General features: G+C 37.7%; 2 protein-coding genes and 1 long non-coding RNA gene across 6 annotated transcripts; all 3 read left to right on the forward strand.

The window, feature by feature from the left end:
- The first annotated feature begins 760 nt into the window (after window positions 1-760).
- On the forward strand, window positions 761-2038 carry LOC112936479 (uncharacterized). Its single transcript, XM_026020532.2, has one exon. It carries the CDS (start codon window positions 1425-1427, stop codon window positions 1947-1949), a length of 525 nt encoding a protein of 174 aa, XP_025876317.1. The 5' UTR covers window positions 761-1424; the 3' UTR covers window positions 1950-2038.
- Window positions 2039-7020: 4982 nt separating this feature from the next.
- Window positions 7021-10007, forward strand: LOC4346550 (uncharacterized). 4 transcript variants are annotated; one of them, XR_001539735.3, is made up of 3 exons: window positions 7021-8535; window positions 9602-9664; window positions 9752-10007. It is a non-coding gene; the product is annotated as an uncharacterized lncRNA (long non-coding RNA). The 4 variants fall into 4 exon arrangements; XR_001539733.3 differs by having other exon boundaries at window positions 7021-8134; window positions 8327-9664; XR_001539734.3 differs by having other exon boundaries at window positions 7021-7671; window positions 7992-9664.
- Window positions 10008-21478: 11471 nt separating this feature from the next.
- On the forward strand, window positions 21479-24712 carry LOC4346551 (cinnamoyl-CoA reductase 1-like). The gene is made up of 5 exons (XM_015755952.3): window positions 21479-21680; window positions 21941-22095; window positions 22624-22803; window positions 23323-23678; window positions 24304-24712. Exons 1-5 carry the CDS (start codon window positions 21554-21556, stop codon window positions 24458-24460), a joined length of 975 nt encoding a protein of 324 aa, XP_015611438.1. The 5' UTR covers window positions 21479-21553; the 3' UTR covers window positions 24461-24712.
- The last annotated feature ends 553 nt before the right edge of the window (window positions 24713-25265 follow it).

Here is a 25265-nt window from a genome sequence, read left to right on the forward strand (position 1 = left end):
AAATCAAACCAAGGTGAATTAGGAGGTGGGGATTTGTAACAAATTTTCTTATGGGGAGGCATCTCAAACTCAGAGTGACATTTGGGGTGGTTTTTGTAATTTTCCCTTTATTTTTTGGGTATGGTGTATTTTGAACAACGTTGTCATGGGCACTAGTGGTCACGTCAGATTAGTAACGATTTAATAACTTTTTTCATGATGCGCAAATTATGGTGGTGACCAAACAATTTATAAAGCAAATCACCTAAGAGTACCCTCATCTCATCTCATCTCATCTAATGAACGAAGAATGTTTATTCCTTTCCGCAGTGAGCCACGTATACACCTTTAGCATGAGCCTTTGGATTCAGGGGGAACGGTTGGATTGATCGGATTGATAGAGATCAGAAGAAGAGTCCACAGACTTCCATTCTGGAGAGATCAATTAGGAAAGACATACATGTCACTTATAAACACTGCCTCCGTTTCAAGTTATAATACATTTTAACTTTGATCGAAGTCAAACTATTTTAAGTTTAACTAAGTTTATAGACAATATAGTAAGGTAAAATTTGCTACAGGACATCCAAAAAACTTGTAATTAGCTGGTGGACATCGTAAAAACACGAATTTGCTGTCGGGCACCACAAAAACTAGTAATTAGCTCTCGGACACTCACAGCCTTATTTTATTATTTTCAAAGAAAACGGAGAGAGAAACAATCGAAAAAGATCATATTGCCCTATATGGGCCAAAGATGTCAGCCTGTCCACTATTTTCTTTTCTTGTCCTCTTCCTGCCTATGCTTCCTCGCCGCTGCTGCCTGGCACCAGATTGCCGCGTCCATGGAGCTCGTCAAGGATCTCGCCGGCATCTGGGGCCCCGGCGATGGCCTGAACCTGTCGACAGCGTTGCTGCTCTCCGCGCTACGTGCCGAGCTCGACCTAGCGCGCGCCCACGCGCGGCAGCTCACCAAGGAGGACCGGAATACTTGGGCTTGCCGCGGAGTCCACGGCCGATTTGGGCGCGCGCGGTCCAGCTGGCACTCGTACACGCTTGGGACGGCCGATTCGACCAAGCGCTCGCCGATGTCGCGCGGCTGGTCGCGGACAGACCTGGCGACCCCGACCCGCGGATCACCGGCGCCGAGCTGTGCTTCCTGCACGGCCGGAATGGGACTGCGACCGAGTGGCTCAACAGCCTCCCTAAGGACGCCGACGGATGGAGGCTGGCATTCGAGGTCGTGTTCGCCATGCCCGGGTCCTCGCCGCCGTCGACAGGATGGTCATGATTGTAGCGACCAAGTTCGCCGAGGCAGTGCTCGTCATGAATTTTGAGGAAGGTGTGTGGCCCGTCATGGACAAGCTCGCCATTTCGTTGCTGCTCACCGTGCTACGCCGCTTCGTGTCCAAGTACTGCCGCTTCCGTACGAGTGCTTTTGGTCGATGCCGCCGCCTCCTCCTCCGTACCAGCAGTTGGTGATCCCCGTGGAATGCTCCCAAGCGATGCTCGCCTCGCTGCTCCGAGCGCGGCCGCTCTGCGGCGAGCGACTCCGAGAGGCGCGCGCCACCGCCGAGCACGCCCTTGCCGACGCCAAGGCGGAGGGCGACGACCTCGCGGCGGTCGACGTCAACCTCGTCCTCACCTTCCTCGCCGCCCGAGATGGGGACCTCGACGACGCACTACGGCGGTACAAGGCGGCCGTGCAGAAAGACCCGTCGGATTCTCGGCCGTACGAGCTGGTGGTTGCGGCGGCGCTCGGCTCCGGGACGCTGACGACCCTCGGCCTCGAGCGTGGGGGACGAGGGCGCCTCGTCTTGGTTGCCCCGTGGAGGGAGGTGGACGCAAGGCTCACGGCGGCGGTGCTGGACGACGACCTCGACCTGACATTGCCAGAGCGCGTGCAGCTCCGCCTGCTGCATCATCGTCGACCCGATGGATTGTGGCGAAGCAGCACAGGGGTAGGATAGTACTCTCTCCAATTCCTCTAAAAATAATAAATTAATATCACGAGTGTCCAAGAGCTAATTACCAGTATTTTGTGGTGCCCGACAGCAAATTCGCGTTTTTGCGGTGTCCACCGGCAAATTACAGGTTTTTTGGATGTCCTGTGGCAAATTTTGCCATATAGTAATATTTATAGTACTAAATTAGTTTCATCAAATTAATAATTGAATATATTTTCATAACAAATTTGTCTTGGGTTGAAAATGTTACTACTTTTCTCTACAAACTTGATCAAAGTTAAAACAGTTTGACTTTAACTATAGTCAAAATGTCTTATAATTTGAAACGGAGGGAGTAATAATTATCAGGTAACTTTGGCTAGGGAAAGGAAAAACCACATCGCTAACCCAAGAGCGAACTATATACCTAACGGTCTATTAGGGTAAAATATATACATATGTATCGCTAATAGCCAATGCTAAAAACGAACTACGTTAAAAATATTTAAAAAACATCTGCAAAATTAAGTTTTAAAATTTAAATTTTTGCAGAATGATAAGGCTGAAAGAAAAATAACAATTGAAATAAGAGCTGCTAAATGACAAAGGAAAGAGCAACTATAATAACCCAAAATGCCTCATTGTATTCTTTGCTCACCTAGCAGCATTTAAATACCTTTCATATACCATGTAACAATATCTTAATTCCTAACATTATCATAGCCTATAGCTCCTATGTCGTTTAGTACGGAATACCCGACAAACATCAGTTTTCGGCAAAACTTAAATTATACCAATAATAGTTGCAATTACCCAGTTAAATTTTAACATATCTATATACTTAATAAAAAATACGTAGGGGTTCCATTGTTCTTTTCATCCATCGTCTATCGCACACGGAATCAAATTCGGTGATCAGTTTTTTTTGGTAATCGTATCGATTTCCTAATCTGCAAAACTAGACCCACCATTCAAGCCAAAATAGACATTGTAATCAGTTTTTTTTAATCAAATCTATTTCCTAATATGGAAAACCAGATTTTCCCACTGGTTCAGTTTGCACGGTCTGCAACACCAGGCAATAGATACAGTCCAAATATTTCAAATATTTTGTTGGAGTCATGAACATATTAGGAATTACACGACCGACTAGAATTTTTAACATTTATAATTATTATAAATGATACTTAACAATGAAAAAAAAAGTCATAGTCGTGCGAATGCACGACTCAATTGGCTAGTTTGTGTGAAAAACATAGAGATTTTCTAGGATTTCAATCCGAATGGATTTTTTTCTAAATGATTTTACATTACTGGTTCTATGAAATTCCTATGAAATGTTGTAATCCATACAATCTTTAAAGGAAATTTAACATCATGTAAATTTTCCTTCAAGTCTCTCTCTCCAAAGTCCTGCATTTTTCGTACAGTCCAACCAAATGGTTTGTTATACGTAGGTTTTTAGGGTAAACACAACCAAGAAGTGTCGTACGGTTCAATCAAATGGCCTGTTATTTGTACGGTTTTATTAAGGTAAACATTGACAAAAAGACAGGTGAGCCGCTTCAGGTTGGGGAAGAGAACTTGAGGAGAGATTATAGGTTGGGGAAGAAAACTTGAGGGAGATTAATTCTAATTATTTATTTTGTTAACCCCAATAACTAATACTCCCTCCGTCCCAAAATATAAGGGATTTTGGTTGGATAGACTCTATCCATATTCGTAGTACTAGAATGTGTTACATTCAACCAAAATCTCTTATATTTTGGGACAATGGGAGTTCTAGGCATATCTCTTCAAGTGAAAAGTAAATCCCATGATGATCCTAGAATGAGCCACATCATTAGGTGAATAAGAACCATCGGATGCAATAGAAATTTAATATGTACCATTGGATCTAGTGTTAGGCACGTAAAAGAGGACCGAAATTTAATATGTACCATTCTGTGGAAAAAGAAAACGGACAAGAAAAGTTAAATTTACGTACCAAACTTTATATTAGTTAGTAATATTTCTAAAGAGAGAAAAAGAAAAACTATTCTTATTTTGCAAAATAAAAATCTGACTTATTAAGAAATCACAAATCAAATTCCACCATGTTAAAATTTAACAAACGTATCGCTCTAAACATCAATGCTATTCAGACATGTAAATAAAAATTTTGCTAAAACATATGCACTACTCCCTCCGTCCCAAAATATAAGCATTTTTAGATCTCGACACAGTCTTCGAGATGCTACTTTGACTAACAACAAGTATAAAAATAAGATGTTTTAAATAAAAAAAGTTGCATATTATAATAGTTTATTTAACAATAAATCTAGTAAGATATGAAGAACACAATATAATTCAATATAACCTAACAATCTGAGCTACCATATCACTTACTAGGAGAGAGGGTACCATTCCTTCTACCAGTACTGGGCTATCCTCGGGCCATGGCCTCTTAGCCTAATATCCATTACATGGTTATTCCTGTATTTTTTCTGTATTTTATAGTTCTATGTTTTACACTTGCATTCCTATTACAATTATATGTTTCTTTTATTTGTACATTTTCTCTATCATGCGCCTTTTCAATTGTTTCAAAGGAGCTCTAAATTGATATTTATTTTGTGGCTATAAGAAACTCGCTCTAAAAGAAACAAGTGACGTATGTAAACTGAGTTTCACGCTCACGCCTGATTTGCATGTTATATTTCTGTCAGATGGGGCTGTTCCTTTTATTTTTGAGTTAATTTTAGAAAACCACATGCTCCAAGTGAATGAGGTTGTTATGAAACCACACCCTTATTTAAATCGTAATTGATTTATTCATATCTGACACATTATTTTTTGAAAGTAGTGAGTTAAACCAAATAACCTCAGTGAAGAAATAAACAATTAAAATATATATATATACTATATTTTAAAATTTTAAGTAAATATGTGCTCAACAGGGATATGGTTTGAAATTTGAGCCCACTACCAGGAGGGGAGTCTCTACCGAGTGCAACAATATGTTGCGTAGTGCCACAGGTAGCACTCCGTAAGTTACGGAGTGTTTGTTTTGAACACCCGGTAATTTGATATGTTACGGAGGGTCCAACTGCTACACCAGGGAACACTACGGAGCAATGGATTGCTACACTATGGAACTTTGGGCCCCACCCATCCCAACGGAAATTTTCTTAGGTGTGAACGGGATTTGCTGTACTGGGAACAGGAAAAATATGGTGGATGCAACGGCACGTAACAATTACCGTGTGTAAAAGTAGATGACACACGGTAATCCCAACTGTGTAACAGAACAGTCAAGCGTTGGCCCACCTGTCAATGCTAGGTGAAAAATATATGGCTGCATTTGAATTTATTTCTATCCCTTTTTCTGTTTATTTATTGTATAGTCTTTTTGCCGAGAAGCATCTCACTAACTACTCGTTTCTACTTTCAATCCATTTAATGTGGAAGGAGTACGAACAAACTTTAAATTTATAAATTACTTTATAGAAAATAAAATTAATACTCCATTCCAAGAATGTTTTTATGTCTACTAATTATGAGTCCATGTCAGTTACATGTACTTGTGAATTTTAAAATTTTAAATCATGAGCTATTGGAACATGAAATGCAGCACACTTAATATTTATTAATTCCTAATTTTAGGATTAGCTAATAACAGGACTAAAATTAAGAGTCCATGATAAGTACAAGTTTATATTTATTAGTTGTAAGTTCTAGAATTATTATTAGTAAATAGTAACATCTTTCTACCAATACTATACGAGGATACATGCCAATGTTATAATGGAGTAATTACTACTTCATCCGTTTTAAACCTTTTTAAGTTTGATCAAAATTGTAGAAAAATTACTAATATTTTCAAAAAAGAAATTATATTATCATAATATATTCAATATTAGATTTAATGAAACTAATTTGGTGTTGTAAATTGTTGCTAATTTTTCTATAAACTTCAGCAAACCTAAAGAACTTTGACTAAAAAAGTATAATTATTTATATTATTTATTTCAAAATGATAATAAACTATTTTTAAAATAAAATTTATTCTGCCCATACCTTAAATAAGCTACAACCAATTATTATAGATATTTCCGTACCATTGCTAATGAATCCAATCCAACGGGGACACCACCACAAAAGCACTGCGCCAGCATGATACCTTTAATGTGATTCTTTTAACAAGGTCACAACATTTAGAATGTTATTGTTGATATTCTAGACATTCAGTATAAGGTTTTCATCCAGAGTGAGAGATGTGCAACGCGATATCTCATCCAGGATGTTGTGAGGCGTTCTTAGACATCGCCAGTGTCGATACTCCAGTGGCAACCGACTTTCCATGTCAGTGATGGCGACAACCAACTGGATCTTCAAAAATGGATCGGAGGCTAAAAATGGCCTTGCATTTACCGCCACCACTAGATTTAGCCGGGGGTCAACTCTTGTCATCAATGGAGAAGACCGTTGTCACCACGTCCGCAACTATTCTCCTGCCATCAGTGCACTAGGCTCGGCCATATCCATCGGCTGGTCCAAGCACAATCCATCCGCCCAATGCCTCCGCACCTGGCCACCATCATCCTCCTGCTCCGGTGCCACCCACCACCGGCTCTTTCTCGAATAGTGTAGCCAAGTAAATGCAAGATATCTTTAAAATTAAATAAGATATTGTGACAAGCCCCTGGTCCAAGGTTCACAAAATATAGAGGCCAACACATGCATATTTTGAATTTGAAATTATCAAATTATACCAAATTGTACCTTGCATTTGAATAACACGAATGTCTATTGATATTTGAAAACCTAGGCACACTAGGTCACCAATAAGGATGATATTCAGATAAGGAAATACTAGATTTTTGTTTTTCTATTACAAAATATTTTTAAAAAATAAATTAAAAATCTTGCTGCAATGGCATGACCAAGTTTTTTTTTTTTGCTTCATGCCGTTACCCAAATTATTATGTGCTTCAATAGTCATTAGTCAATAGGGAAGCGCCAAATGAAATTGTTGGCGCGGTCTAAAATTTTGGCCAAGCGCCAAGAGAAATTGAAAAAACCTTATGTACCCAGAACAAGCACCAGCACAAGTGCACAACACACCACTTCTCTCTCCTCTCACCGGGAAAAATGAAATCCCTAATCCTAGAGACTTTCCAGTCTCTACTCTCACCTCTCCTCTCCAGATTACTCTTGCCCTCTCCTCTCCTCGATCCTACCAGCGGCGCGGCGGCACCACAGGATGAGGCGATGCGACGGAGGGGCTCGGTTGGCGGCGGCACCACATGGAGGTGAGGTGACGGAGGGCCACTAGTCGATTGGTTGGCGGTGGTGATGTCAAGTGCCACTGGATCCGGCCGCCATGGGCTCGGTGGTCGCCAGATCTGGCCGCCCTGAGCTCGGGGGCAGCCGGATCCGGCCGCCACAAGCTCGGGTACGGCGGACCTGCGCGGGGAGTAGCTGCGACGGTGGGCCTCCCACCGCAAGCTGGTGGGTTTTTGAGCTGGCACGACGAGGTCAGAAATTGTCTTTGGTTTGTGAACTTGTGATGATTAGTGATTACACAATACGCGCATCACATAAACCTATCAGGTTTTTTTCCAGTCACTAACTCCCCATTGTTGTTTACTGCACATCTATAAGGTATGCCTTTTCCTTTGTTGGTGTCCAGGTTCCCACAACTGCACATGCATGATGCGCAGATCAAACTGAACGGAATGGAATGACGTTGCAATGTGCATAGGTGAGCGGTGAGCCTGCTGCTCAATCTGTAGTTTAGAAGAAGCAAAATGGAAGATGATTTTACATCTGGATTGTTTAGTGTAGTCTAGATGAACATCCCAATTTGTTGGATGTAAAGCAAGCTACATTGCAGTGGACAAAGAACCATTTCTTAGGTTCAGGTTTGCACTTTGCATAAATCCCGGGCTGTTCTTGACATCAAGTAAACATGATAGTTGAATTCTGAAGGCATGCATCCCAACTTATGTTCCCATGTAAACGAATACGGAATTATGTTTCATGCTTCCCAACTTATAATGGACTTTTCCCCTATATTCACAGGTGCAAGTAAAGCTATCATGGGCTATGTCAAATTGATGTGTGATAACTGGTGAAACCTTCGGCTTCCACTCTCCCTATACTACATTGCTCCTTTGTCCGTGCAATGTGTAAAATTAAAATGCGACTAAGAAATAAGAGCACATGTACGGGCAATCACTCTGTTGTTAATGATCAGTACAGTTGTAGGGAGTAGGGTCATTCTCCATGTGTGCTATAGCTTTAGGGAGTATGTGTGTGAATTTCAAATAAAAATCAGTCATCACCATTTCGTCTTGTTTGTCTTTGCTTGTGATGGTATATGTATGACCAATTTTCCTGTTTATTGGTTCTTGCAGGTGTACTATCATCATGCTAGTGACTGTCTGACAGACCTATTCCCCAGTTAGCAGTTTTCCTGACTGGGGTTTGCTCTATGTAGGCTTGCAATGTGCATGCTCTCGAAGTACTGGAAGTCTTCAGTTCCTTTTCTGAAGGACACCAGCGACATCAGTGAACAAGCAGTGGCATCCTCACTAATTCTTCCATGCTGATCAGCAAATCCAAGGTGCTAATATGATATTATATTTTTCTATCCATCTTTATAGGAAACAAATTGTTGTCCTAATAGTTTATTGCAACCACATGCATGGGACTGTTTGTTAATTAGTGTAGTCAAATTACTTTACAATGGACTTTAAATGTTCAGTCTACTCTAAGTCGATAGCTATAGCGATTAAGAAATACTTGACATGATGTGGTAGCTCATTGGTATATTTATTTGTTTGCTTTTGCCATGATTTTTGATTTGTACATTGCAGGTTATTATACTTTCATTTCTATTGATCTGTTACACACCATGATGTGGACTGAATATTTTGTTTGTGAACTATATTGGTAGGCACTACTATGCCTTGGATCTTTGTTGTTACCTGTACATGTTTTCAGACAGATAGGCATCAGTTCCAGTTACATGCACCTTTTTATTTCTTCATACCTTGTGCTGGCCATATGGTCCATATGAAGCATTAAGTGTTATTTGATTATAAGTTATTGTAAAGGTCTTTAATTTGTGCCTTCTAGACTTCTGTTGCCTTCTTGCATGCTAGTATCTGGGTTGAGCACTCATAGTCATGGAGTGGATCAATGAGCCACTGCATATTGAATCCGTAACATCCTAGTTGATACGAATGATGTTGATATTTATGTAACTTTGAATGCTGTCCAGGAAAAATAAACATTGGAATATTTAGTTAAGACTTGAGTTGTCAACTGCTTCCAATCAGGGGCGACGCCAAGTTAAGCTAGCCGAGTGCACAGGCACCAGGGAAAAATCTAATTTTTAGTTATTAGGATCTAATCTCCACCTTTTGTGCACTCCCTAGAAAAAAATATGTGCACCACCTTCAGCTGCCTTAGAAGGCTGCAGGCAGCCCATGAAGGCCCAATTTCAAATATTAAATCATCTAATTAGCACTTTTTGACAGCTTATTATCGTCTCATCAAGGACTCAGCTTAATTATGTTATTTGCTCATTGCTATGTAGACATGTACTACCAGATTTTTCATTTTGGTAAGCATTTTTTGTCACTGTATATGTTACATTTACATTTATATTACATGCATAAATGAAGTGTGCACTCGGGTCCTCCGTGCTCTAGATTCGCCCCTGCTTCCAATTGTCTAGACTTTGGCAGGTATAACTCTATCATATTCTGCCCTACTTTCAGTGCTCTGAAATTCTGAATTTCAAGTGTGAAACCAGTCCTCTTTTTATTTTGCAGAAAAGGTGGTCATGGTCTTGAGAAAGGCCAGGCTTTGTTCTGAACTTAGAGATGAGTGAGCTGCAAACCAGTTTTTTTTCCTGAGATAGTGTTACATGCTTGTATCAATATTTGAAGTGTAGAGATTGAGCCAGAGTCAGAATTCTATATAGCTAGTTTAGGTTTTCTGAACTTTGATGCTTGAAACGTGCTGTATATTGCTCCATTGACAATGTATGGCTGTGAATTAATTGAAGCTCTCCTGGGAATTGTTGCATGTGTGATTAACTTTCTTGATGAGTTCAGTAGTGCTCTGGATGGCATTCTTTCATTCAGACAAAATTAGCGCAAATCAATTGGCAAATGCGTATTTGAATCCAGGGCATACAATGGTTACCGAGTGAAGAAACACCCTGTAAACTGTACCATCCCACACACGGTAGTTTACCGTGCGGTAGCGTACAGCTACACTCCGTAAAGAGAGAAATCTTGCCGAGCGTTCTGGCTCTAAGCAATTACCACCGTTACCGTTCTGCACTCCTGTTACTGTCCGTTGTGCTCTCTGTTCTGTAGGACGGGGAAGTGGAAATGTTCCCGAGTTTTGGGTTGACACACCGGAATTTTGGAGATGTTGCGGAGCGTTTGGTTGCCGAACGCACGGTAAAGGTGCACGGGAATCTCGCATCTCTCCCGGGTGAAGATTGCCGAGCAGGCCACTCTGGAAAGCATCTTCCCTAGTGTTTTTTGGATGTTCCCTGGTGTTTTCGGCACTAGGGAGAGAATCCCTCTCCAGTAGGCCTGATACATGTGGCTCGGGTTACTGATATTATAAGACACCCGTCATGGTTTATACAACTGTGACCATTAAACATGGGTTACTAAAATTTATACTCTTTATCTCTTTACATCCAGAGGCAACATTCCACCGTGTTACGGATCTACGGTGTTAGCATATGCAGACTGTAGGTGTATGTAGAAAATGTATGTTTGAACTTTGAAGGAGCACACACAAAGGTGGCAAAAGGATAGGTAAAGTGTTACCATTGGCTAATGTTACAACTAGGTTTCGGTCGCAAGAATTTGCTGAAATTCACGTAGAATCTTAGATCGAAGTAAATAAACACAATTCTCATGATGAAGATAATATCAGTTATAAAAATAAAATCAAAGGTACAAAATTATTTAACACCAAATTTTAAAACCCAAAATTTATTTTTTTAAAAATGAGTTTGAATCAAATTCGATGAAATTTTAAGGGCAATTTCAGCTCTCCATGTAAATTCGTACAAATTTTGTTGAAGTTGATTAGTGCGCAATAGAAGATGGGGTTAGCCAATACTCCAAATGTCTAAAATGAACTAACTTCTAGAAATGAAATAAATTTAAACAATCATGTGCACATATTTTTGTACATTTACACACAGAAAAAACCTTTTAATCAGTAAGAGCTTATTCAGTTTGAAGGATTTTCAAAGGAATTTTGTACAAATTAAAAACTTATTTTTTTCCTATATGCATAATTCATTTCATAGGAATAGTTCCTACCAAATTCCTAAGGATTGTAGTCTTACAATTTTATTTCATAGGATTCTTAATATATATGAAGTATTGAGGTGAGACCTCTTGAAAAATTCCTAAGGATTGAAGTGTATGTGATATGCTAACCTTTTACTTTTTTCTAATCTTATGATTTAGAAACCCTGTGAACCGAATAAGTACAAAGTAATATAACAACCCGCTCTTTCAAAGCTTATGAAGTCGTGCATTTGCACGACTCTAACCGTGTTGTTATGTGCTTTGTATACTTTTAAATGACATATACACTCGAATTGAAAATAGTATTAATTAATTGCCTTATTTACTGTAATTGAAAAATATATTACTCCAATGAATAAAGTTGGTAGGTCATGTTTCACCTTTTATGCTTTACATTTAAAAAGAATATAGGAGATGACTTGCTTTACTATGATCCTTCAGTATAATTACGCTTCTTGCTAAAAAGAAGGGGTTATGAACGCATCACGTAAGACTATCACTACTCTATTTCCAAAACAGCCGCACTATATCTGGTCATTCTTTGATGCCCATCGTCACCACTGTCGTACTTCACATGATCAAGTCCCAATTCCCAAAGTCTGAAGCCACCCTTTCCCTCTTTAATCCACTCTGGCTTTGCTGTGTTCGTTGTCTGAATCATTGACATACATATTATGAACTAAAAAATTTACAAATAATTAGCTTTGGAGGAGCAGAAAAAGTAGTTCTCTTCCAACTAATTTAGCTTTATATCAGCACAAACGACAAGTCAAATTTTGTGTAGAAAATGCTTTAGTTTCATATACATGCAACTTTAATGCAAGCCGAACCATCTCTAATGAAAGTTTTTCTCCTAATTTTCTTTCAGTAACCAAATAAGGATAATTGTGTGTGTTTTTCATACCTTGCTTCATTCAGTTTAGTTTCCAATCCTTTTTTTAGATGTTATACAGGCAAAAATAAATAAATAAATAAATCAGTAATTGAGCTACTGCTCTTGATGTTTTCAAGTTCACTGAAAGAAAAGAAAAGGTAAATTCAGTTGAACATTTGCAAGCACCAAGGAGCTACAGGATTTAAAAATATGATCTACCTTATCATCTCACTAATTTGGATGACTTGATACCCACGATATGTGCTGCCAGTTTCAAACTTTGCTTAATCTCATACAAATTTAACTAAAATATATTCAGTGAGAATCTTCAGGATTCATTTCAGCTTGTTTGTTTGGGATAAAGACATTGAGGTGGCTACGTAATATGTGCAGATATAGCAGATTCCATATAAAATTCTAGGCAAATTAGTTCTTATAAGATAATAATACTGTTCAATCCTAATAAATATGTTATCTGAATGGATGTAATCAGCTACTCTTTATCAATATTGTCACGTGCATTTTCCACAGCGGTGAGAGCCCCACTGTCATTTTGTACCGTCTATTTTCTCACATTCAACCAAATATATAGTTGAAACTTAAAAAATAATGGTATCACAAAGTAATAAAATTTAGTAAAACAGCCATACTATGGAAGTTCCCGTTAAAATTATGCTCTTGCTATTGCCTAATTGAGAGTAATAGTAAAGTAATGAGTTTTTTCCCCAAATCCTGTAATGTACTACTCTAAAGAACATGTGTACATTCTGCTGTAATTCACAACTACACTATTAAGGCAACCGAGGTAGTAACTTCAAGGTTTAGACCAGCTGTATCAATCACTATATATTCATTTTGAATGTCAGGACTAAAATCTCGTATAGATGCAAGAGGCTTCTTTTATACTACTCTATTTCAGATTTTCAGTACACAAAATCAACTTGAGTGTTTTCCTATTAGGTTATTATTCTAAGAAACTGTTGAAACTGCCATGAATAATTCATTTTGCATTAACATTGGTGTAGTACATGTTATCATTCCCATTAGTGAAATTTTGTACTTTTTAAAGATTTTAAACTGGCTGGAAATTAGAATGTCAACGATGTGTCGTATATATAAAAACGGATGCAGTTATGCAGTTCAGTATACTCGACCCTAAAATTGAAATTGATTGAATATGTCCCCTTACCTTTATCTATGAACACAAGTCAAAACTGGTGTTCCAACCATATGCACTTATTCCTTGGTTTCTTTAAGAAACCCTCTTGCATAGTAACCATTTGGATGAGAAGGCATTACCTGCATCTGAAAGCAACGCCGTTGATGTCGATGAGGAGAGAGGCAGGCGGCATAAGCAAGATGAGATGGTTGCGATTGGGATGGGGAGAAGGCAGCGCCGGTGCTTGGGGACGATGAATTAATGAGGTAATACTGTTTAGTTGATATGGATTTATTTATTTAATTTTGCCAACATAATCATAGTTTTTGTTGCAAGATTTTTCTTGTTGTATCGCATTCTACTTTACCTAGCCTATGATGTCGCCCATTCGCGCGACTCTAGGCCTTCTATTATGTGGTATGTGGGAGTGGTAATCTTTTCTATGGGCATACCAACTGAAATATGAACAAAAGTACGACGCATATATTATTTTTTTTCTGTGCAAAGTAGTCGATGTGTTCCAAGGAGAAAACTACTCCATCCATAACAATCGTTGACAATCACTTTCTACAAATTAAACACCACATGATAATAATTATAATAAATATCTTTCTCACGGTGTATGTTAAAATTTAAAACTTACTATTAAGAATTTTTCTAATTGATAGTTAAAAGATATAACTGTGACTTATGCTGGTTCGGATGGAGGGGTTGTAATCTTTCCCTCCTACATGTAAAACGGGATGACTCATTAGCGCATGATTTATTAAGTATTAGAAAAAGAACTTAAAAAATAGATTAATATGTTTTTTAAGAATTTTTTTAGATATTCTTTTAAAAACGCAATGTAATAGTCCGTGAAACGTGTTAACGAAAAATAGACTAAAATCTCGTATAGAGATGCAAGAGGCTTCTTTTATACTCCCTCCGTTTTTTAATAGATGACGCCGTTGACTTTTTCTTACATGTTTGACCATTCGTCTTATTCAAAAATTTTATGCAAATGTATAAGATATAAATCACACTTAAAATACTATGAATGATAAAACAACTCATACCAAAATAAATTTTAATTACGTAATTTTTTTGAATAAGACGAAGGGTCAAACATGTGAGAAAAAGTCAACGGCGTCATCTATTAAAAAACGGAGGTAGTACTACTCTATTTCGGAACACAAAATCAACTTGAGTGTTTTCCTATTAGGTTATTATTCTAAGAAACTGTTGAAACTGCGATGAATAATTCATTTTGCATTAGCATTGGTGTAGTACATGTTATCATTCCCATTAGTGAATTGTACTTTTCGAAGATTTTAAACTGGCTGGAAATTAGAATGTCAACGATGTGTGGTATATATAAAAACGGATGCAGTTATGCACTTCAGTATACTCAACCCTAAAATTGAAATTGATTGAATATATCCCCTTACCTTTATCTATGAACACAAGTCAAAACTGGTGTTCCAACAATATGCACTTATTCCTCAGTTTCTTTAAGAAACCCTCTTGCATAGTAACCATTTGGATGAGAAGGCATAACCTGCATCTGAAAGCAACGCCGTTGATGTCGATGAGGAGAGAGGCAGGCGGCATAAGTAAGATGAGATGGTTGTGATTGGAATGGGGAGAAGGCAGCGCCGGTGCTTGGGGGCGATGAATTGTTGAGGTAATACTGTTTAGTTGGTAGGGATTTATTTATTTAATTTTGCCAACATAATCATAGTTTTTGTTGCATGATTTTTCTTGGATTTGGTTGTTGTATCGCATTTTATCTTTACTAGCCTATGATGTCGCCCATTCGTGTGACTCTAGGCCTTCTATTATGTAGTATGTGGGAGTGGTAATTCCGATTTTTTTATATCTAAACACATGCAGCCCAATAATTACATATGTGAGCACGCATTGTTTGGAATTCTAATTCTAACCAACCTTCGCACAAGTACTTGACCACTGTCAATATTGTTTCTAGCACTAACGTGTGAGCAGCCCAATAGTATTAATCCTCTTCTTTTTTTTTTTCAGTCAATAGCAATAGTTTTGGTCTCATAGCGCTATATTCAGATTACTGTAAGAAGATATACATGTTTTCTTTTTTAAGAAAATAATGTAAGAAATACATATGCTACAATGAGTTGTAAAACGAAAACAACACAATTAAACCAAAGCTTAAACATGCTTGCTCCCGTAATGATGCATTTAACCAATTGGATGTGGGCGTTTTTGCGCTAACCTTCTTAATTCAGCGGCCCATTAGTCTATTGGTCAAGTGGTTCAATGGAAGCACCGTGCTTCATGTGAGCATCTTGCCTATACATCTAAATATGGTTGTCGCTCACTTATTTTTGTAATTACTGGGTTGCATGTGCTTACATCCAAAAATTTCGGGTGGTAATTTTTTTATGGGCATATACCAACTGAAATTTGAACAAAAGTACGACACATATATATTATTTTTTTCTATGCAAAGTAGTCAATGTGTTCCAAGGAGAAAACTACTCCATCCATAGCAATCGTTGACTATCACTTTCTACAAATTCAACGCCACATGATAATTATTATTATAAATATCTTTCTCACGGTGTATGTCAAAATTTAAAATTTACTATTAACAATTTTTCTAATTGACAGTTAAAAGATATAACAGTGACTTGACTTATGCTGGTTCGGATGGAGGGGTTGTAATCTTTCCCTCCTACATGTAAAACGGGATGACTCATTAGCACATGATTTATTAAGTATTAGAAAAAGAACTTAAAAAATAGATTAATATGTTTTTAAGAATTTTTTATATAGATATTTTTTTTTAAAAAAGCAATGTAACAGTCCGTGAAACGTGTTAACGAAAAATGAGGGAGCAGAATATGGGTACTCGTAGTTCCGATCGCAGCCTTAGAACGAATCTTGTACTACCATAATTTGAAATGGAGGATGTAATGTAGTGTACTCTTTGCCCTCATTAATCCACACGTGAAATTAGCAAGCAATTGATAATTAATGCATGGTCAAGAAGCAGCACACGCACAGAAACGGCCTCCCTTGTGTGAGGACGCCAAGAAAAGGGAAGAAATGCATGGGTGGGTGCATCATCGGATGGATTCTAGGAAGATAGGCAGTCAAGAACAGCAACAATGATAGAGTACTAGCAAAGAGCATTGGCACATGATGATAGACTCCCAAACATGTGTGCACCACCACCAAACGGCAGAGTGCAGACCGTACATTGATTGAGATAGCCTCCAAACATGTGCATCATGCCACCCTGGAGGCTGGGACACACTACTGTACACTGATTGTGGTATCCTCCAAACATCGTACGCTTGCTATGGGACCACTGGTGGAGAAACCATCTTTGGTCGGTCCCGGTTTCATTAAAAACCGGGATTAAAAATGATTTTTAGTTCCGGTTAAAAAAAATAATCTTTAGTCCCGGTTGGTAAAGATGATTTTTAGTCCCGGTTCATCCCCTGTCAGAGGCATGTTAGGGCGCCGAGAATCTTTAGTCCCGGTTGATACTACCAACCGGGATTAAAGATTACCACTTTAGTTACCAACCGGGAGCAAAGATCATTTAGATCTTTAGTCACCAACCAGGACTAAAATTCAACATAGTATATAATCCCTAGTCCTTATCCTCTCCTCCACAATCATAACCACTTCCTCAACCACAGATCTTCTCCCCCCTCCCCTCTCCTATCTTACACAGATCCTCCCCTTCCTCCTTCCTTCCCCCTTGATCCCTTCCTCCTCCCTCCCCTAGAGACGGATGAGGCCGCTCCTCCTTCCTTCCCCTTCCCTTCCTCCTCCCTCCCCTGGAGACGGATGAGGCCGCGGACGCGGTGGACGGACGGACGCGCAGGCGTGCGGCGCAGACGGCCGTCTCTCTGTTTTTTTTTTAATATTTTGTGATTCACTGAGATGTAATTTTGTGATTCATTGTATGGATTTGAGATGTATAATCTACGATGTATTTGATTTGCGTGTAAATTTTTTAGTATTTGTGATGTTTTAGATTTGTGTGTATAAGTAACTTTAAGATTTGTGATGTGGATTTGGGATTTGTGATATGGATTTGAGATGTTACTTTATTTGGGGATTTGGGGTTTGATTTGGGATGTGCATGCCATCCGATTCGGGAGAAAATAAAAAAGTAACAAAAAAGAAAAAGGGACCATCCGGGATTGTCCCTATCCTCTCTTTTAATCCCGGTTGGTAACACCAACCGGGACTAAAGATCCCTCTCTTTAAGATAGATCTTTACTCCCGGTTATTTTGCTCAGGACTAAATATCTATCTTTAGTCCCGGATTTATAGTCCCGGTTAGGAAACCGAGACTATAGGGGGTTACAAACCGGAAGTAAATACAGTTTCTCCACCAGTGGACACAACAACTAGCCGTACATACTTTTATTTAAAGGGAATATTTCAAAACCCTTATAGGTATAAGTAGTTAAATCATATAAAAAAGTAAAAAATAGTATTGTAAAATTTTACCACGATAAACTTGAGAATTGAATATCAAGAACTTGAAAAATTTAGTATTTTGATGTAAGAATTTGGCTAGATTAGTATTGTTTTGGTTAATAAGTGCTAGATGAATTTTTCTTTTTCACGATATTATATGTCATCACATAGAAATCTTATAGATATTACCTTAATCTTGGATTTATTGTATAAGAATTATGTTATCATACAATTTTCACCATCGGTTTGGATTTTTTTCTTCACCTTGTAAAATCTCAACCAAAATATCAAATTTTTTACACAGTAAAATTTAATTGTTCTTTAATTACTATAATGTATAAATCTTTGCAAGTACATTGATAAAATAAGTATTTAAAAACTAAATTTAAATGAGTATATCAAAAAGTACTCCGAATTATTAATTTGTTGCATCATAAGTTATTGTACCAAAATTACACATGCTTTAGTTATTGTGCCTGTAAACTCATTTATTAAGTTATTCTACTTTCCTGTATCCAAATATAACAATTTAGCATTCAAAATTTATCCCAAAACATAAAAATTTCTTCACCTATATTTCCTTCCCAACCAATGACAATCTTCTATCATTCAAGTTCTTTACCTATCTTTTCTTCTCAACCAATCACAACCTTCTCTCATTTAATTTAACCTACTTTCTTATAATACTTGTGTCCAAACCTCAAACTCTTTATATTTTTTATACCCACCTGCTAAGTATTTATACTAGCACGCTCACTTTTCAAGTTTTTTTTATTAAATTGCACCCATATGCTAGTTGATATATCATGAATGTATTTTACTCAATAAAAAGAGTATACAGAAAAGTTACATCAACACCAAATTAAATTACAAAATTCATAACCAATTGAAAACTACTACTCCCTCCGTATTTTAATGTATGACGCCGATGACTTTTTAATCAACATTTGACCACTCGTCTTATTCAAAATTTTTATGCAAATATAAAAATACTTATGTCATGCTTAAAGAATATTTGATGATAAATCAAATCACAATAAAATAAATTATAATTACATAAATTTTTTTTGAATAAGACAAAAGGTCAAACGTTTGTCAAAAAGTCAACGGCGTCATACATTAAAATACGGAGGGAGTATCTGTTTAAGACGATCATTCATCCTACACTTGTGTATAGGAGAATCTATTGTCGAAAACCATGCAAGAAGTTTGAGAAACTTGGAGTTGTGTTCCGAATTTTTTTTTCTATTGCACCGCTTCTTGATATGCCATCATGTCCCCCCCAAAAAAAAATCTCCAAGAAATCCTTCTGTCTAAATCAAAGTTGACATAAGCGCCAAATAATTCCAATACGGTGTTCCATCTCACCCCACTAATCGTACATAAATTGAGGTATCCCAAACATGTGGTGTGCATGCGAAATAAATGTGCCCCGAAACAAATTTCATGAGTGCGATGAATTGAAATACATGCATGGTACTCGAACAAATCATTTTCTAAATAGCGTGTCTTAGTTCTGCACGCAGGATAATTTCCATGGAATTAATAACCTTGTCTCACATACGTAAAAAATCTGATGCGACATTTGGGTTAGTGAGGAGAGAGAGGAAAATTTGAAGAAACTGGGTTATATATATGTAAGAGGCTAAGAGCTAATGGCAACTCACGATATTATTAGACCTAGACAAAAATGCATCGGGGCATGGTAGTATATATAGTTTTCTTCTCACGGGTTTGTATACAAATCTGGTGCCCCTATGCAAACGTTTATTTTTTGTCGAAACATTGATACTAACACAGGAGTTCCATACTACAAATGTTTATTTTTGTCGAAAGACGCCACACAATCGTTGCCCACCAATAAAAAAAACAACCCTAAATTAATGCGAGTACATGTGTCAAGTTTAGAACTTAAACTCGGATAGACAGATTTCACCATAAGTAATCTAACCAGTTCAACTACACTTTTTCTCCATAGTATTAATCCACATGAATAATAAACTATGCAAAGCTTAGGTCTAAACACACAAATGTGCTCCCTCTCATCTAAACAGTACTTATTACATCCACCACCCTTCAAAACAGAGAGTTGGGAGCACTCCCAGTAGCTTATCCATACTTAATTCTCCATATTCCTATTTGGAAGGCCATCTAATAGAGATTCCCTCGGATTTTTTTTAGAAATAATACGATTTTAATGAAAAATCATAAAAATATATGTCGATTAGGCGAAATCGTAACTTTAGCAGTTCGACATACCTATAGAACATCCGTGGTTCGACATACCTATCGAACAACCGCATGACAGTTCAACAGGTGATAAAATAATTTTTAGAAACAGAAAAAACATTGTAGCGTGTAGCGCAGAACCTGCATGTTCGATATGTCAGGCAGGGCACTGTAGCCGAGACCCTGTTGAACTTTGCCTGGTCGATATGTCCTGCCCGGGCACTGTTGATATACTTTTTTATATTTTTCCTTGGACCTACTACCCCGTCGACTGCAGTTGTTCGACACCACGGTTATTCGACAGATGCTAAACTTACGATTTCGTCTAACCGATCTATATTTTTGCTATTTTCCATTAAAATCATATTATTTCCAAAAAAAATTCTCTATATCCCTTCTCATCTTAATAGATCATCTATATTACATTTTCAATATCACACCCTCCTATATTTTAATAATATCTTTCAACTACCCATAGATTTTTAATTTGACCAGCTGTATTTATCATGGATATTTTTTAAATGATTATATTTGAACGAATATATTCGTAATTGATATTTTGCAATGGCTAAATTTGCAAAGGATGGATAATTTTTTTTAACAGATTCTCTTCTCAAATGCTAATTAACAGACAACTAATCTTCCTCTCTCATCTCAGTTCTGTTCCTTGTTTCTCTTCCTCTCTTCTACTATTACAATCAAGAGGATGGGGAGGACGAGAAGGGCGCGGGCATAGCTGGTCTGCCAGCGATGACCAATTCCCCTCACCCAAAATCCATCCCCATCTCCACAGCTTGGCCGGAGGTGCCATGGGTGGAGGTGCCTTTGGCGGAGCTTGGTCCGGTTGGTGACAATGGATATGGGCAAGCCATTGATCCGGTTGGAGGTAGGAGTTCTTGGGCGAGTCATCGATCCAACTAGAGGCGGGAGCTCACTCCGGATGTAGGCGGTTGTAATATGGCATGAGAAAAGAGGAATACCAAATTTGACGCTTTTCTCTCTCGAATGGTGGACGCGCTAAATTTGGTGGTAACAATGACATATATTTTAGATTGTGATTTTCTTCCCCCATGCGCTATTTTCTCGATGGATGATGGGATAGCGTTTCTGCTGGGAATGCTTGAAGGTCATTTTGATTTGGCGTTGCCTGGTGGTCCGAATAATTGGTTCTGAACCGTCTATTTTGAATGTCCTCTTAGTTATTCCCGTACTATTCTGGATCCTTTCCTGGATTAATTTAAAAGAATAAGTAAATCTCCACCAGAATTTAATAGCACGATTTGAAGAACTTGACATACCTCATACTTACATGTGGGCCCATATGTACATACTATGACTAGCTAGTTGTAGGACAACAAGAGTGTGTCATTCCTATAACTGGCTAGTCATTGTATACCAAATTCAAATTTTTATTATGACGACGATTACCTCCTCCGTACGTGCCAGCTAACTTGTTTGTTCTCTTATGTGTGGCTTTAAATTGAAGTCAGGCTGCACAGCAGGCTGAAGAGTGAAGACCACAAAATCAAGCAGCTTTATTGTGCATTTCTCTAGCTAGCTGTCGATGATGGCTAAGGCTGAAGGGGGCAAAATGGTATGTGTGACAGGAGCAGGAGGCTTCATTGGGTCGTGGGTGGTGAAGGAGCTCCTGCTCCGTGGCTATGCCGTGAGAGGAACTGCAAGAGATCCATGTAAAGACTACAAATCCTTTACTGTGTTTTGATCTCTTTTCAGTGATACATAAACAAGTATATGCAAATTATATAAAGCCCTAGTCTATTTATGAGTTTGACGTACCATATATATGAATTGTATTTGCAAGCATGACCTTCATAATTTTTTTCTCCATTTTTACATTTGAACTTCTCCTTATTTAGTTCAAATTATGATATATAGTCAATTATTATTATTAATATTATTTTTCATTTTGCTGTATTTTCTGGATGCAAAGCTAGTCAAAAGAACTCCCATTTGCAAAAACTTGAAGGAGCCAAAGAGAGGCTCTGTCTGAACTATGCAGATGTGATGGACTATGATAGTCTTTCTGTTGCATTTAATGGATGTGAAGGTGTATTCCATGTTGCCTCACCTGTATCTGTTGATCCGGTGAGTCTCTCAATTTCATGCCAGCAACATCATTGTTTAGGCTCATGCTTACCGGTCATAAATATTTTATAAACTTCGTTTTGAAAAATAAGATTAGGATTCAAAATGCATTCCTGTATCAATTCTCATGATTCCTATTACTTCAATAATTTCAAATCTAATCAGATAATTCGAAGGGAATCTAAGCTATTCAAAATCTATAAATTAATAATTAAAGTGACTAAAACTGAATCTTTTGACTAACCTTATATTTATTACTACCAACCTGAAATATAGGGAGTAATTTAGAACAATATTGAACAAATCTTTTAATTCTATAATACATAAATAAGTTTATACGATACTATTTTTCAAGGCTAATCTAGGCATAGATTTTTTTTCTAAAACTAATCATTTGAGATATTACTGATGGTAAAAAAATTAAAAGTTTGATAACATCTTATACTAAAAATCAAATATACTTATGACAGTAGGGAGTAATTGGTAATTTTGTTGATTCTGAGTGTAGTTAAATTCATATGTGTGCAGCGACTTGTGCCTGTTGCTGTTGAAGGAACTAAGAACGTGATCAACGCTGCAGCAGACATGGGCGTACGACGCGTGGTGTTCACATCAACCTTCGGTGCTGTACACATGGACCCAAATAGGAGCCATGATACAGTCGTGGATGAGAGCTGCTGGAGTAACCTTGAGTTCTGCAAACAAAAAGTAAAGTAGATTTAATTTCCTTATTAAAGCAGCATGCTCTATGTTAGCTAATACTACATTCGCTCCAAAACATAGCAATATAGAATACGATAGAACATATACGTACTACAAATCGAATTTGCATAGGCTCCGTCTAAATTCCTAGTATTAGGAATGCATCCTATTTTATCCTGAATTGTTATATTTTGAACGTAGAGAATAGTATATCTTTTCTCTAACGATCTAATAGTACATTTTTGAAAATATAATAGTTATAATAGACTTATTTATTTATCGTAAGATAAATTAAGCCAGATATATGCATGCTGGATAATTGCAACCTGAAGAACCACACATAATTATTTATGTGTTGTGCATTAAACAAATGCAGTTTCCTTCATTCCTTGGCCATCATTATTATGTACTACCCCCTCTTAATCTTCTGAAACATAAACATATCTAGCTATAAATTCGGATAACCGCATGTTGAAATCATATTTTGATAAGGATGTAGTACTAATTTTTTAATTTCAAATATAGGACTGGTACTGTTATGCCAAAACGGTTGCTGAGATGGTAGCAGCAGAGCAGGCATCGAAGAGAGGGATTCAGCTAGTGGTGGTGCTTCCTGCCATGACACTAGGCCAGATGTTGCAATCAACCATAAACCCTAGCATCAGACATATCGCCGATTTCTTGAACGGAAGCAGGAAAACCCACCGGAATGCTGTCGCTGGGTATGTTGATGCGCGCGATGTGGCCCGTGCACATGCACTGGTGTATGAAGACCCCAAGGCGCATGGGCGTTATCTCTGCATTGCTAGTGTGCTTCACCGGTCCGAGCTTATTCAGATGATCAGAGAACTCTTTCCACAGTATCCAATCACCTGTAACAAGTAAGAAACTATACTCCCTCTATTTTTTCATACATATTACCGTTGACTTTTAATAAGATATTTGACTATTTGTCTTATATATATATATATATATATATATATATATATATATATATATATATATATATATATATGTATGTTATTTATTTTGTTGTGGCTTATTTCATCACCAAAGAAACTCTAATCTTATATTTGTGCATATTTACACTAAATTTGAATAAGACGAATGATTAAACATTACGCGAAAAGTCGACACCCCCCCACACACACGTATATATGGAAAATGTTATTTATTCTTAATGAAATGGTTTATATAACTAGAATTAATATTGCTCCAATTATTTTAGAACAGTAAAGCTGAAATGCATCAACGTTCCATGGAAAAAAACAAATAATACATGGACATTGATATTCTTTTTTGTTAGAGTCATAAGATAGTATACATCCATGCATTATCTTATTATTTAGTAAAAGTATGAGTAAAGAAATAGCATCCATTTTGGCTTGTTTATTTTACATATATATATATATATATATTTTCAAAAATGACATGTTAATTATTTCCATAGAAATTTTGCAATTATCAATTGTGTGTGTTTGTGTGTTTTCTTTGTTTCATAACTAGGTGTGAAGACAGCAAGCAGATGGTCCAACCTTTCAAGTTCTCTAATCAAAGGCTGAGAGACTTGGGCCTCACATTCACCCCCATAAAAGAAAGTTTGTACAACACACTGATATGCCTACGGGAGAAGGGGCACCTACCGCCTTATTCATCTCTTTGAGGACAGGAGAAATTCCGTCCGGTTCTATGCATCCTTTGTGTATCATCATGGTATTATATAAATGTAATGAGTTAGTCGTGCTTGTTTGCTAGCTGTTGTGTTTAACTGTATGTTTCGCATGAATCATGTCTTGCTTCTTTGTTAGCTGTTGGCCCTGTTGTGTTGAACTGTATTGTGGATTTTTTTACCATCCTAGCTTGAGAATTGAGATGGCATCTCCATGTACCAAATAAAATCCAGCCGTTCATTTCAAAGGAGATTGCACGACGTGGCTCAACCACCGTGCTTGTCCGCCCGTAACACCTCGATGCCACTGGCATCTCTGCTTCTTTGTCTAGCGGAAGGAGCACAGCAAGCAGGTAACCTGCCTGTGCCGGAAGGTTGCACCGACCCTGTTGCCAACAACTTTGACCCAACGGCGATGAGCAACGACAGCATCTGCCTTTACACCTTCTAAGCAGGCTGGCTTGACGCTTGCTATTAATTATTTGAGAACTTTTATGGTGTTTGCATTTAAAAAGGGTAAAGATCTAATGGTTCTTAATCACAGGTACCACATTAAAGGTATTTAAGTATTAATATAGGTACTTAGGTACTAAGGGTAAAAATATAATTTTGCTAGTAGAGTGAAAATGGTAGAATTGTCCCCCAAATTTTAATAGGTACCGCAAAGGTACGACCGTGCGCATTAACATTTACATGGTATCAGCGTTATATGTGTGTTTTTATTTGTGCCATTTTCTCTTTTGCGTGGTTTCTTGTAGATTTACGTTGTTTTCGAGTTAAGTCATTTACCGGCACTAAG

This window comes from Oryza sativa, chromosome 9 (genome assembly GCF_034140825.1).
Source record: "Oryza sativa Japonica Group chromosome 9, ASM3414082v1".
NCBI lineage: Eukaryota > Viridiplantae > Streptophyta > Magnoliopsida > Poales > Poaceae > Oryza > Oryza sativa.

Coding starts and splice junctions, on each gene's coding strand:
- LOC112936479 (XM_026020532.2), top strand. CDS start 1,425: ATGCCGCCGCCTCCTCCTCCGTACCAGCAGTTGGTGATCCCCGTGGAA.
- LOC4346551 (XM_015755952.3), top strand. CDS start 21,554: ATGATGGCTAAGGCTGAAGGGGGCAAAATGGTATGTGTGACAGGAGCA. Junction 22,804..23,322: donor TTGAGTTCTGCAAACAAAAA/GTAAAGTAGATT, acceptor TTTCAAATATAG/GACTGGTACTGTTATGCCAA. Junction 23,679..24,303: donor TATCCAATCACCTGTAACAA/GTAAGAAACTAT, acceptor TTTCATAACTAG/GTGTGAAGACAGCAAGCAGA.